General features: G+C 35.0%; 2 protein-coding genes across 2 annotated transcripts; both read left to right on the top strand.

Annotated features, from left to right (window-relative positions):
• The first annotated feature begins 3,848 nt into the window (after positions 1-3,848).
• LOC112747458 (UV-B-induced protein At3g17800, chloroplastic-like) lies at positions 3,849-7,201 on the top strand. Its single transcript, XM_025795488.3, has 5 exons — positions 3,849-4,087; positions 4,188-4,268; positions 4,902-5,076; positions 5,823-6,100; positions 6,254-7,201. Exons 3-5 carry the CDS (start codon positions 4,939-4,941, stop codon positions 7,071-7,073), a joined length of 1,236 nt encoding a protein of 411 aa, XP_025651273.1. The 5' UTR covers positions 3,849-4,087; positions 4,188-4,268; positions 4,902-4,938; the 3' UTR covers positions 7,074-7,201.
• A 792-nt stretch (positions 7,202-7,993) lies between these two features.
• Positions 7,994-12,848, top strand: LOC112747457 (protein IWS1 homolog 1-like). The gene is made up of 11 exons (XM_025795487.3): positions 7,994-8,402; positions 8,505-9,021; positions 9,282-9,398; positions 9,693-9,913; positions 10,913-11,042; positions 11,135-11,197; positions 11,396-11,473; positions 11,665-11,756; positions 11,852-11,914; positions 11,999-12,149; positions 12,353-12,848. Exons 1-11 carry the CDS (start codon positions 8,383-8,385, stop codon positions 12,449-12,451), a joined length of 1,551 nt encoding a protein of 516 aa, XP_025651272.1. The 5' UTR covers positions 7,994-8,382; the 3' UTR covers positions 12,452-12,848.
• Positions 12,849-13,677: the final 829 nt, after the last annotated feature.

Genomic DNA, 13,677 nt, shown 5'->3' with positions numbered 1-13,677 from the left:
GTGGTTGATGTTTTAGATAGGATTGTGGGAGAAGCAGTCAGGAATGGACGTATATCCCCATTGTTGGTTGGGAGGGATAACATAGAATTGTCACACTTGCAGTTTGCGGATGACACTATTTTGTTTTACCCACCAGAGATCGAGACAATCTTAAATTATAAGAGGCTCTTGCGATGTTTTGAACTCATGTCTGGACTAAGTATCAACTTTGACAAATCGAATTTGATTTCCGTTAATTGTGAGTCAGAGTGGGTGACGAATATGTGTGGGATACTAGGATGTACTGAAGCGGTTCTACCCGTAAGATACTTGGGAATCTCCTTAGGAGCAAATCCTTGATTGGTGAAGACATGGAAACCGATTATAGATAAGGTGGAAGAGAAGCTCAGTCTTTGGAAGGCAAAAATTCTTAACAAAGCTGAAAAGTTAGTGCTTACCAAGTCTGTACCTAATAGCTTGCCAGTCTACTATCTCAACCTATATAAAATGCCAAAAGGGGTAGCAGAGAAGTTGATTGCGTTGCAAAGAAAGTTTTTATGGAGCAAGGAGGACGGAAATAATGGTATGCCTCTCGTAAAATGGGAGTTGGTGTAGGTCCCGAAAAAGCTAGGAGGTTTGGGAGTGGGGGACGCTGTGATTAGGAATATGACACTTCTGTTTAAGAGGTGGTGGTGGTTTTCAAAAGAGGATTGTCCGTTGTGGAAGAAAACTGTATGCTCGTGTAATGATTTAAATCCAAATATAATGCTAGCAAATCAATCACTACCTACAAGAGGGGATTCGTGGAAAGATATATGTCAATTGAAGATCAAGAAGCAACACGTAAAAAACAAGATGATCAGTGGCCTATCTATGGAAATAGGGGATGGGAGGAGAACTCGTTTTTAGGAAGATAATTAGTTGCAAGGTGGACCCTTTAAAGAGAGTCTTCCAAGGCTTTTCTCTGTTTCAAACCAGCAAAGATCTGTTATAGGGGATTGTGAGTTTTGGGATGGATTAGAGTGGATTTGGAATTTCTATTGGAGGAGAGAATTGTTTCAATAGGAGTTGGCACTTGTAAACCAACTCCATGAAAGGTTAAGGCCAGTTAAGTTATCACCTGGTAGAGAGGATAAAGTGCTGTGAAAATTTTATAAAAATGGTATTTTTTTAACTAACTCTTTTGTGCAGATGTTGTAGACAGAAACTGTCTCGGAAGAAGTCACAAGTTACAGTTTTACTAGTGCAATTTGGAGAAGCTCGGTCCCGCCAAAAATTGAGCTATTTACATGATTTGTTTTAGTAAGAAGGGTAAATACCAAAGAGAGATTGAGTAGATTAGGTGTCATTCATCCAAGTGATAATACCTGTGTGTTGTGTAAAAAAGATATAGAATTTGTTCATCATTTGTTTCTTTGCAGTGAGTTTACTTGGAAGGTGTGGTGTGCTTGGTTGAAGTACTTTGATAGAGTTTGGGTTGTCCCGGAAACGATCAAAGAACTGTTTGAGAGTTGGACAGGAGAACCTGGCAGAAAATTTGAGCAGAATAAGAGGATGATTGGATTCTGTGCAGTAACTTAGAATATTTGGATGGAACAAAATGCGAGAATATTTTAAGAATGAAGAAGGTAGCGTGGAGGACATCAAATTGAGGTTGGTGTTGAACTTCAAAGAGTGGTCTAGTGCTGATCCATGTGGTTGTTGATGGCAATACCGGGGATGTTGATGGATTAGTCATTTTTGTATTTCATTTGATTTTACCTTACAGTTGACTGTACCTTTTTCTTTGTGATCCATCTTTTGTGTCACTCTACTTTAATGAGTTGAGCTTTTCTTTGTTCTAAAAAAAATATTTGTCGATGATATTGTCTTTATTGGAGAGTCAAATGAAGATCTAAATAAGAAGTTGAAATTATGGAGAGAAGCTTTAGAAGTGTATGATCTGCGCATAAGCCGTAGCAAGACAAAATATATGGAATTATAAATTTGGCATGCGAAGGAAAAATCCTAATATAGAGGTGAAGATTGGAAATAACATCCTACAAAAAGTTAAGAGTTTTAAGTATCTTGGGTGCATCATATAGGATAATGGAGAGATTGAATATGATGTAAATCATAGGATCTAAGTAGGTTGGTCAAAATGGCGGAGTGCATCTGGTTTTATATGTGACAAAAAAATGCCTTTAAAACTTAAAGGTAAATTATATCGCACTGCTATCAGACCGACTATGCTTTATGGTACAGCATGTTGGGCGACCAAAGGGGAGCACGAACATAAACTAAGTGTGGCAGAGATGAAGATGTTGAGATGGATGAATGGTCATACACGATTGGATAGAATAAGGAATGAAGATATAAGAGAGAGGGTTAGAGTAGCATCTATTATGAAAAAGATGGTAGAATCGTGTTTCAGGTGATTCGGACATGTGAGAAGAAGACCGACAGAATACTCAGTCAAAAAGGTGGATAAGATGAAAGATGGACAAGAGGTGAAATGTAGAGAAAGACCTAAGCAGACCATCCATGAGGTGATCAAATGAGATCCATATGTAAATAGTCTCTCTATATACATGATACATAATAGAGTTTAATGACATCGTTTAATTCATATAACCGACCCCACCTAATGGGACAAGACTTTGTTGTTGTTGTTGTTGTTGTTGTTGTTGTTTGTTGTTGAGTAGTTTTTGTTTTGAAATTGTATTATGTACTTTGTCTTTATTTAAGATTTGAGTATTTAACATTTATTATTTTTGTTATATGATATAATTACAAATATTTAATTTATTTATCTTAATTATATTAGAATTAATATAAATTTTTTAAAATAAATATTTATGAAAATTTGTAGGACCATATTTTCTGGTAAGAAATGGAAGTTGGATAAAAATATTTTTGTCATAGAAAATAGAAAAAAATGGATAAAAAATTTAGGATGTGGGATGAAAAGTGGAGGATTATCTCTCGGATATTATCCAATATTATTGTCTTTAGACATGACAGAAATATTAGATATATTGATCTAAGGTAAATGTGATTCAATTAGTCTAGTCATTTATTTAAGGACTAAATTAATTAAACACAACAAACATATAACTCACACATTACATTGCATTATCTATCACCCGCTTTTCTATACCATTGCCACTTCTAGACTAAACAAAACATTAGACATGTTGACATAACAAAGATGTGATTCAATCAATTTAGTCATTCATTTAAAGACCAATTTGATCAAATCCAAAAAAAATATAATTACATTATCATCTTGTTCGCTCCATAATCAATTTCTTGCTTCTACCTCCACGATTTGAAATCTTAGAAGGTGTTAACTATATTATACAACCAAAAATGATGATATTAACATAGTAAAGAGACTGAAATAAAATAATAAAAAATAAAAAACACAATTAATTATGTCAATCAAATATGTAAAAATCTTGTTGTGAACTACCACTCTCGACTCTTGTAAAAATATGTAAAACACAATTAATTATGTCAATTAAATATGTAAAAATCTGAACATATTGATTCCTAGTCTAATTTGTCTAATTTTAAAAATTTTTTATGTGTGTATCCGTATTAATCAAGTCAGTATAACAGAAATCATGTTTAACTTTTTTGTTGAGTCTTGACAGAACTAAGTGAATATAAAAAATCAATTTGTCTAAATTTTAAAATAATCAGAAACTTAAATATATTTTTAAATTTTTAAAAATTTAAATATCTGCGTATATTTGTCTTTTTCTTCAAACAAAAAAAAGTACAAAAGGAAATTATTAAGATGTAAATTCAACATGATTTATTATAGTGAAAATTTAAAAATAAATTTAATTTTTATATAAACTAATTAATGTTATAAAATATATATTTTTTTAATTTTATCACTCAAAAAAAAAAAAAAAAAGTTTCTACACGCACACACGTTTCACGCTTGTGTTATCCGTGTTCCTCTCTTTCATTCGACAGTGCCCTGTTCTTCATCATCTTCTCGGAGCAAGCACGGCACCACAGAGTTTAAGCTTCGAATACCGTCTTTCCCGGATTAGCAAGCCACGAATTTTGGAGCACCCAAACTTTTACCCTTTTGAAGAGTAAAAGAAAAAAGGTAACAGCTTGTTCAACACTAAGTCTCAAAAGCTGATTTGGTTCTTTCCTTCTAATACTTCTCAAATTCTTGCTTTTTCTGTTCTTGTTTGGGTTGCTAGCATCGGCAACAAGCCAACAACTACCCCCTCGGATTGGATAGTGAACTGGGTTGGTAACGATTTTTAGAAGCAGCTAGAAAGGTGAGGCCTTTTTTGCATGGTTTCTTAACACCCTTTATTGCTTGCTTTGTATTTTACTTTTTCTTCATTTATTTCCTGCTTTTCTTATTGGGTTTAGTTCTCTCGTTGTTATGTTAAGAGTTTTGGGACTTAGTTGAATGTTTTAGTTACCTACATCTATTTTTGGGGTTCGTGGGGAGAAGATGTATGCAGTATTGTATGCTTGAAGTGGTTATTGAATGCAAAAATATTGAGCCAAAAACATTGAACGGCATGCTTTCATTTTATTTTAGTTTAATTTTTCTGGTGGAGAATTATTGTAAGCTTATATTGGCTTTTGTTTCTCTCTTTCTTCTGCTGGATTTTATGCTTAAAATCTGCAACAGTTTTGGAGTTGGATTTACTGTGTTTTCATTGAGATAGATGTATGTATGCCAGACCCAGTATTATATTGAGGTGTATACTATATAGTCCAACTCCAAGAACCTCCTTTAAAGTTATCATGACTTTCTTTATCTGCGTTATTGGGTAGAGATACTTTTGTTTCTAGTTAATATATGCATGTGTAGTTTTTTTTATGAAAATTAGTCATGAGCAAACTATGTGAACAACCTTTCCTTACCCCTTTCGGCCTTTGCTTCTTGTCCAATATAGCCATAATCGTCGGAGTGCGAAAGTCACAATCTTGGTAATGCAAATCTCAGGTGCTATCAGTGATGTATTGGTGGTACTTCCACCTTCTGCATCTCTTAGGTTACCAGAATTCCGCCATTTGAACACTTGTGCTGTTTCTGATGCCAAGAACTTTATTTCAAGTGGATTTCTTAAAGTAAGCTTTCCAGGATATCATCTTCACTTTCTTTCTGCTTGTTTTCTAGAATAATCTTAATTCTCCTGATATTGGAAAACGTTTTGAATTTAGCTTGAAAGCGAGATATGTGCTATCTGAAACAAAATTGATTTACTATGACTGAAGATTGAGACTTTGAGGTTAAAGAATTTATCTTCTTCCCATGAAAGCTGAAAAAAAGCATAAAATATAGTGGGCATGCAGAGTTTAGGATTGAAGAAGCTTGTAGCAAATGTTGTTGTTGTAATGTTGTTTAAATAACATTAGTTACAAATAATTTATGTAATAATTATTAACCAATGTGTTTAGAGTAACAAATACGATTGGTTCTCCTTGTATGATTGTTGTGAAAACTCTTGTTGACTATTAATTGGTATTCCTTTTTATCCCCCAATCAACTCATGCTCGCTATACTGCCCCCAAGCAATTTAAAAGGTTCTACTGTAGTTCATGCATTTGTTGACAAAACATTTGTGCTAGCTTCATCTTGTTCATATTGAAGAGCTAGTTCTTTTATCCTTTTGGCTTTGAGCTTACATCAATCTATTAGCTTAAGTTGTGAAAATTTGGTTTTGATGTGCTTTTTTAATCCTTATTTTTTTTCTCCATATATAACTTATGCCTGTATGATTTTCTCTAATACATTGTTCATCTTGATTTCCACTTACATTATTCTGTCTTATTCTTGTAATGCCAGCTTGTTTAAAGTATTCCTTTATTTGTAGAGCTTTCCTTCTTGTTGCAATGCCAAGCACTATAATGAACTTTATAGTTTCCGAAGTAGAGGCTTAGTTACAAGAGCATCAGCAGGTTCAAGTGATAATTTAGCACATTTCGCTCCCCTCCAACTCGAAACACCCGTAGGTCAGCTTCTGGAACAAATTTCACAAACCCATCCTCATCTACTGCTAGCAACCATTGATCAGCAGCTAGAGAATCTTCAAACCGCAAGAGATGAGCAGAAGGAAGAATCTTCTACTTCATCTCAGGATCCCCTTTACAAGTAAGAATGATACCTTGATTCCATGAATATGCTATTGTAAAAGCTCTGGAAGATTATCACAAACCAAAAGTGGGATTATAGTTCATTTGGCTGTATATTGATTTAGCTATTTGTAGTGCAAAAGTGACCAATTCTGTCTGATCTGAATTTCAGGAGGATTGCTGAAGTTAAAGAGAAAGAAAAGCGTACAACTTTGGAAGAGATCATGTACTGCTCGGTTGTAAATAAGTTTTTGGAAAACAACATTTCAATGATTCCAAAGATCTCAGCAACATCAGATCCTACCGGCCGAGTGGATTTCTGGCCAAACCAAGAGCTGAAGCTAGAAGCTGTTCATTCTACGGAGGCATTCGAGATGATCCAGAGTCACTTGTCTTTAGTACTAGGCGAAAGGCTTGTTGGACCTCTTCAGACAATTGTTCAGATTAGTAAAATTAAGCTTGGAAAGCTCTATGCTGCTTCAATAATGTATGGATACTTTCTCAAGCGAGTTGATGAGAGGTATCAGCTTGAAAGGACAATGGGGACCCTCCCAAAGGACTTTGGTAAAGCCAATGTAAGTTTCGACGAACCGGCGCCGCCTTCAAACCAGCTCTGGGACCCGGATTCCTTGATCACAATTCGTGCTTTTGATGATGTTTATAGTGATGGGGACTACATGGAAAATGAAGAAGGCAAATCATACCGGTTGCGATCTTATGTGATGCAGTTGGACAGCGAGACACTTCAGAGACTTGCCACTATCCGGTCGAAGGAAGCTATGTCGTTGATCGAAAAGCAAACTCAGGCCTTGTTTGGAAGGCCTGACATCAGAGTTTCTGAGGATGGTTCAATTGAAACTCCCAATGATGAAGTGCTTTCAATTGCATTCTCAGGGTTGACCATGTTAGTTTTGGAAGCTGTTGCGTTTGGATCATTCCTATGGGATGCAGAAAACTATGTTGAATTGAAATACCCTTTTCTCAATAACTAGAAAGATTGTTTGTATAAGAGTATAAATTCTTTTTGCTGCACAGTTTAGACAGTAAGGAATGTAAATGTGTTGATGCATGGAGCTTTTTATAACATAAATATATTTTACTTGATGTTCTGGTCGCCAAATCTTTGTTAAAAACGGTTTCAAAATAGGATGGAACTTTAGTCTTTAAGGTCTTGAGAGTAAGTGAATGAAAGGAATTGAAGGAAAACTGTTAAAAGGGAGTACTATGTTTTACCATGTTTGATTGGAGTGAAGATTGATGTGTATGTTTTTGTACACAGTACATGCTGTTTTTTTTTGTTTGGTGACGATTTTTTTGTACATACTATTGAAACAAGTGAATTGATTTTTCAATTTTCTTTACTGTTTTATGGGGTTTTTTTGGACCAAATGATGCATTGTGGTACATACAAAACTTGGAAAAAGATGAAGGTTATAATTTGGTATCAATGTTCTATTAACATTGTTGAACGATGAATTGATGAAACGAGTAACTTGGGCTGCATTTGTTTATAGAAACAGGAATATAAAGATACAAAATCATCATATTTGATAGAGAAGATATAAACAAAAATAATGTATCTAAAAATATTAAATTAGTATATTTTGTGTTCATTTTAATAGAAAGGATAGAAATATACTAACAAAATATACAATTTATTTTTTATTTTTTATTATTTTGTTAATTTTTTATAATTATATTTTTTGTCTTAAATTTTTTGAATGAAAAAATATTAAATTTTCATAATTTATTTTAATTTATCATCAAACAAAATATAAAGACATAAAATTAAAAAATTAAATTTTCATAATTTATTCTAATTTATCGTTAAAAAAATTATAAAAATACAAAATTTTATATCTTTATACCTTTTTTTTAGTACTTTATATCTTTATACTTTGCATCTTATTCTGTTTTCGTAAACAATCCAAGCCCAAATGATTTCAGATGAATTTGGAATGATTAGCTTATCCAATTTTTAACAAAAAAAGATTATAAATAAAAAAGATACAGGCATGGAGAGTATGGTGGAACATAGAGCAGCCTAGAGTACCCCAACGCATCTGCATTCTGTTCCAGTGCTCCCACAGGCCACAGCCTGACCTCACCGACCTCGAACCCGAACCCTCTCTTCGTCTCACCGCCCCAAACAAAACCCAACCCATTCGATTCATTCTTGCCTATCGCACCCTTCTCTATTCTCTTCTTATTCTGTTATTCATCAACTCAACACCAACACCACACAAATCTCTCATATTTCTCAGCTATTTTTCACTGCACAATCACCACAACAACATCAATATGGGTTACGAAGACGATCCGTGAGTTCCTCTTCTCTTTTTTCCAAAGCTAATTTCACCTTTTATCAGGGTTAGGGTTTTCGTTTTCTCCTAATTTCAATTTTTTATTTTCTGCTTGTTCAGGTATCGCGATGAGGACGGAGAACCCTTGATGGATTATGACGACATGCAATCCGATCCCGAGCCGGAGCCCCACCACGACGATGCTCTCCTCGATGATTACGAGGACGAAGGGGACGGTGGCGATTGGCGACGCCGCGAGCGCTCGCAGACTCCGGTCTACGATCACGATTCGTCCAAGTCGAAGCCCAGGAAGAGGCTCGTTAAGAAGGGCGACACCGGGAGGCAGTCGGTGGCGCCGGAGCTCGAAGACGAGGTGGCGGAGGAGGAGTATGACGTCGGGGCGAGGTTCGCGAGGGAGGGATCGGAGGAAGGGAGGAAGAGGAAGAAGGGGAAGGAGGGTGGAAGTGGGAAGAAGGAGAAGAGGCTTAAGGGGGAGAAGAGGTTTGCGAGTGGCGGAAGTGGGAAGAGCGGGTCCAAATTTGGGGGATCTAAGAAAGCGTTTGGTGGAAAAGGAGGCAAAGATCATGACGGTGAAGTTAAGGAGATGTGGGATACCATTGCTGGCGGCGATTCTGAGGTGTTATTATGGTGCCTTTGTGATTTTTACACGATTTGTTGAATTTGATTGACTCTGTGTTTGTTGTGTGTCTGATAATTGGATTTATTTGGTAACTTCAAGCTGGATACTTTGATACATTATGTAGTGGTTATGCCTCTAATTTGTCATGCTTGTAGCTTGTGCTTTTGCCCGATCAGGCCTAGTTGAGGCTCAAAAAGTTGTTGCTGATTTGATAATGGTTTTCATGCCTCTTTTTTAACCTGGTTTCCATCATATAGGATGATCACGATGGTGTTAGGAACGTGGATGATGACAACTTTATAGATGACACTGGGGTGGAAGCTGGTGGTTACTATGGCAGTGATGAACCTCGTTCTCCTGGTGATGCTCCCCAGGTTGGTGAATTAATTCTCCCGAATTTTTTCTTTTTACTGCTAGATTATCCTGTAAGCAGAATAGCAGATCCACTGTGTTTGATATCCTTCTGATTAGGATAATGTTTTGGTACCGGTAGCATGTTGTAAACCAAAATATGTGATGGATGCAACTTAAGCTTTCTTTTCATTTCAAGCTATTCGGTCTCTGTTTATGATCTAGTTAGAGACAATTTCTTCAAGAAATCAATTATGGGATTTGTTGCATTGTTTTACTATAAAGCTTTTGACACCTGACATATGTTGATATTCTAGGCAGAGGAAGGTGAAGAGGACGATGAAATTAAGGATCTTTTCAAGGTAGGTAAGAAAAAGAAGAAGAATGAGAGAAGTCCTGCGGAAATAGCTTTATTAGTTGAGAACGTCATGGCTGAGCTTGAGGTCACAGCTGAAGAGGATGCTGAACTTAATAGACAGGGGAAGCCTGCCATTAATAAACTAAAGAAGTTGGATCTTCTAACAGAAGTCCTCTCGAAGTAAGCTGTTGATTTTCTGTCATTTAAGGCTTGGTTTGGTAAATCTTTTCCAAGAGGTGCTTGTCACAAGCACCTCGTTTTGCATTTGGTAAATTAAAAAGTCAAGTGCTTGTGTTTGCGGCTTTTAAAAGTTAGGGGTGCTTTTGAAAGCACCTAAGCGGGAGCTTTTCAAGGCTGGCTTGTGCTTATCAAATTTTATTTATTTTCCCGCACATATTTCCCGCTATTATATTGTCATGGAAATCCTCATATATTTCTAACTTCTCAACCTAACCTTCACAAATTCTAACACAGTCTTCATATATTCTTTATTTTTCAATCTAATCTTCACAAATTTGAACACAAATACATCTCTATTACATATTAGGTATGAACTTTTATCGTGCATTGTTTTTGTATTTTTTTCAGTAGATCTATGATGTTTGTTTGTTTTTTATCTGTTCTTTGAGATGTGAAGAGGTTGACTTGGACTATGAAAACCAATCATAAAATTTTCCTTGCATGAACATTAGTCAAAATTATAATAACATGTATATACATATGTAAATATAGATATATAATTATAAGAGTAATTTATTTAAAATATGTGTCCCATTTTTATGATCTGTAAAGGTGAGCCAATATATAAAATAAATTTTATTTCAAAATTATTTTATTTTAAAATATTATATAAAATTTTAAAGAATTTGAAAAAAAGAAATTATTCTTCGTTATAAACATGTTTATTATAATTTTTTTTAAGTTTTAAAAACTGTTTTACCAAACACAATTATGGTGTTTATACTTTTAAAAGTCATTTTTAATTTTATTTTACCAAACCCAAGTGCTGCAACTCTTAAAAAGTTGTCTTTTAAAAGACAGCTTTTATAAGCTACTTTCAAAAGAGTAAAAGCTTTATCAAACCAAGCCTAAGTATGCTCTGGTGTTTCCTTAATATTCTATTTTACTTATGCATATTTTCTTTGGTAACTTTCCACCAACTATTTGTCTATTTTGCAGGAAACAGCTCCAATTAGAGTTTTTGGACCATGGAGTACTAACTTTGTTGAAGAATTGGCTTGAGCCACTTCCTGATGGAAGCTTGCCAAATATTAACATACGCACAGCAATTTTGACTATTTTAAATGATGTACTGAGTTTTCACCATTATAAATATTTTTTTTATTCAATTGCCCTTCTCCAGCATTATTTAGCTCCTGATTAATTGGACATGCTTTGCAGTTTCCTATTGACCTAGAGCAGTATGATAGAAGAGAACAGCTGAAGAAGAGTGGTCTTGGGAAGGTTGTGCTTCAGTTCATCCTGTGGCTGGATGCTCTATTTTTTAGCATTTAAAATAACAGTCTTCTCTCCCCTCATTCCCCTCCCCCTTTCCTTCTCTTCCCTGGGACGAAAGAAAAAAAAAAAAAAGAAAAGAGAGCATCAATATGTAGCTTGTTATTCGGAGTCATAACATAAGTGTGATCTATATTGTCTTGACAGGTGATCATGTTCTTATCGAAGTCCGACGAAGAAATCAATGTAAATAGAAAACTAGCTAAGGAACTGGTTGACAAATGGGTAAGTAATCTGTGAAACTCTTGCTTCAGCATGTATCATTTATCTTTCCTTAAAATTTGTACTGATTCTTGAAGACATTATAATGGTATGCATTTTCTTTTTTTACAAGCTATCCATTTTCATCCAGGTGTAGTTTTCTTTTTTGGGGACAGATACTTAAAAAAGCACATCATTTTTGCTTTTAATTGCAGAGTCGACCCATATTTAATAAGAGTACACGGTTTGAGGACATGAGAAATGCTGAGGAGGACAGGATTCCTTTCAGGAGGCCAACCGTTAAAAAGTGCTCAACCATTCTGATTTAAATTGCTTGTCTTAAGCAATATTTGTTTTATGTATTGCAATATGCTGAATTTCTATAATGCTGAATTTCTACAGGCCGGCAAATAAAGCAGCAGGGATGGAATCTAGAGATGGTGATCTTGATTTGGAATTTTCACAGTAAGTCTTGGGCATTAAGATATTACTTGTGGAGCAGTGTAAACTTGTGTTATAGATGCTAATTGTTGTGAATGTATAATGCAGGCCTAGGTCTGGACAGTCTTCTTCAAGGCAACATGCATCAAGGCCAGAAGCAACACCTTTGGATTTTGTGATCCGTCCCCAGTCTAAAATTGATCCAGAAGAAGTTAGAGCGCGAGCAAAAGCTGCTGCACAAGATCAGCAGAGAATGAAGGTTTGTGCTTTACCTCGGGGTGGGAGTATTGTTTTTTATTTTTAAAGCTTTTTATGATTCCCTGCAATTCTTTAAGTTTTCAAGTGTTTGGAGAGTATCTTACAAATGCAGAATACTGAGGAAGTGAATATGTAAAAATAAAAATTGGAAGTAGAGAGATTAACTGAAGATGTGTATATTCTAAATTTTGTATTTCACCACAGATGAATAAGAAGTTGCAGCAGTTGAGGGCACCAAAGAAAAAGCAGCTTCAAGCTACAAAACTAAGTGTGGAAGGTCGTGGCATGGTCAAATATTTGTAGATCTGTTGACTGGTTGGGTTGTTATTATAAAGGAGCCAACCAGTGACTGCTTCCTTTGCAGACCTGTGTTCTGTGGTCTGAATTTCAAGTTTGACGGGTCGCTGTTAACGTCCTCCCCGTTATCCCTGCGCGTTTGTTGCGTATTCATCAATTGCATAAATGATTCCCCTAAGTATGGGATTGTGGTGCACATGCTGTTAATTATTGTTTAATAATCAAGCCTGGGTTTGTCATCTCAATTCAATGACACTGGAGTCTCTTCTGCATCCGTACTTGGGATGTGTTTCGATCTGGCTTATTGAAACAAAATATTTATTTCTTTTATTTTATGGGAAGATTTTTTTTTGTTAGGAAATGTAATTTATATTCAGATGAAAATAACAAAAATTCTTATTAAGTAATTTTTTAAATATTATTTAGAAAGCGATCGATTAAAATAAAAGGCATTTTTTGCTCTTTTTAATATAACCTTTTTTTATAAAAAAAAGGATTGTATTCAACCCAATTTTTTTAGATAAAAAAGGATTGCTCTTTTTATTAATTTTTTTAGATAAAAAAAGGATTGTATTCAACCCAATATTTTATTAATACGCGATTGGATAAAATAAGGAATGAAGATATAAGGGAGAGAGTTGGAGTAGCACCTATTGTGGAAAAGATGGTTGAATCGCGTCTCAGGTGGTTTGGACATGTGAGAAGAAGACCGATAGAACATCCAGGAGGGTGGATGAAATGGAAGATGGACAAATGGCGAAAGGCAGAGGAAGACTTAAGAAGACCATCCATGAGGTGGTCAAACGAGATCTACATGTAAACGGTCTCTCTGTAGACATGATACATGACAGAGCATCATTTGATTCATGTAGCCGACCCCACTTAGTGGGACAAGGCTTTGTTGTTGTTTGTTGTTGTTTAGTATACCAATATTTACTGCTGTTTGTATTTATTAAATTTGTACAAAAAGATTTAATCAATAAGAATGTTATTGAGTGTTGATACACAAATATTAATTAAATTTAAAATAAAAATGATTTGTTATACTATAAAAATATTAATTAATAATTGTTTTATTGAACTCAAAAATAGTTGAACTTGGTGCAAATTTTGTGTGAACTTGGTGTTTTAAAGCATTTGAGGTTTACATGGAGGCGGAGCAACAATGATTATTGTGGCCTCTCCTCCTCTTCGAAGAAGCAAACAATGATATTGCATCTGCCACAACGAAG

The sequence above is a fragment of the Arachis hypogaea genome, chromosome 15 (genome assembly GCF_003086295.3).
Source record: "Arachis hypogaea cultivar Tifrunner chromosome 15, arahy.Tifrunner.gnm2.J5K5, whole genome shotgun sequence".
Classification (NCBI taxonomy): Eukaryota; Viridiplantae; Streptophyta; class Magnoliopsida; order Fabales; family Fabaceae; genus Arachis; species Arachis hypogaea.
Note: the sequence above shows the minus strand (reverse complement) of the source record. Positions and strands in the feature narration are given on the sequence as shown.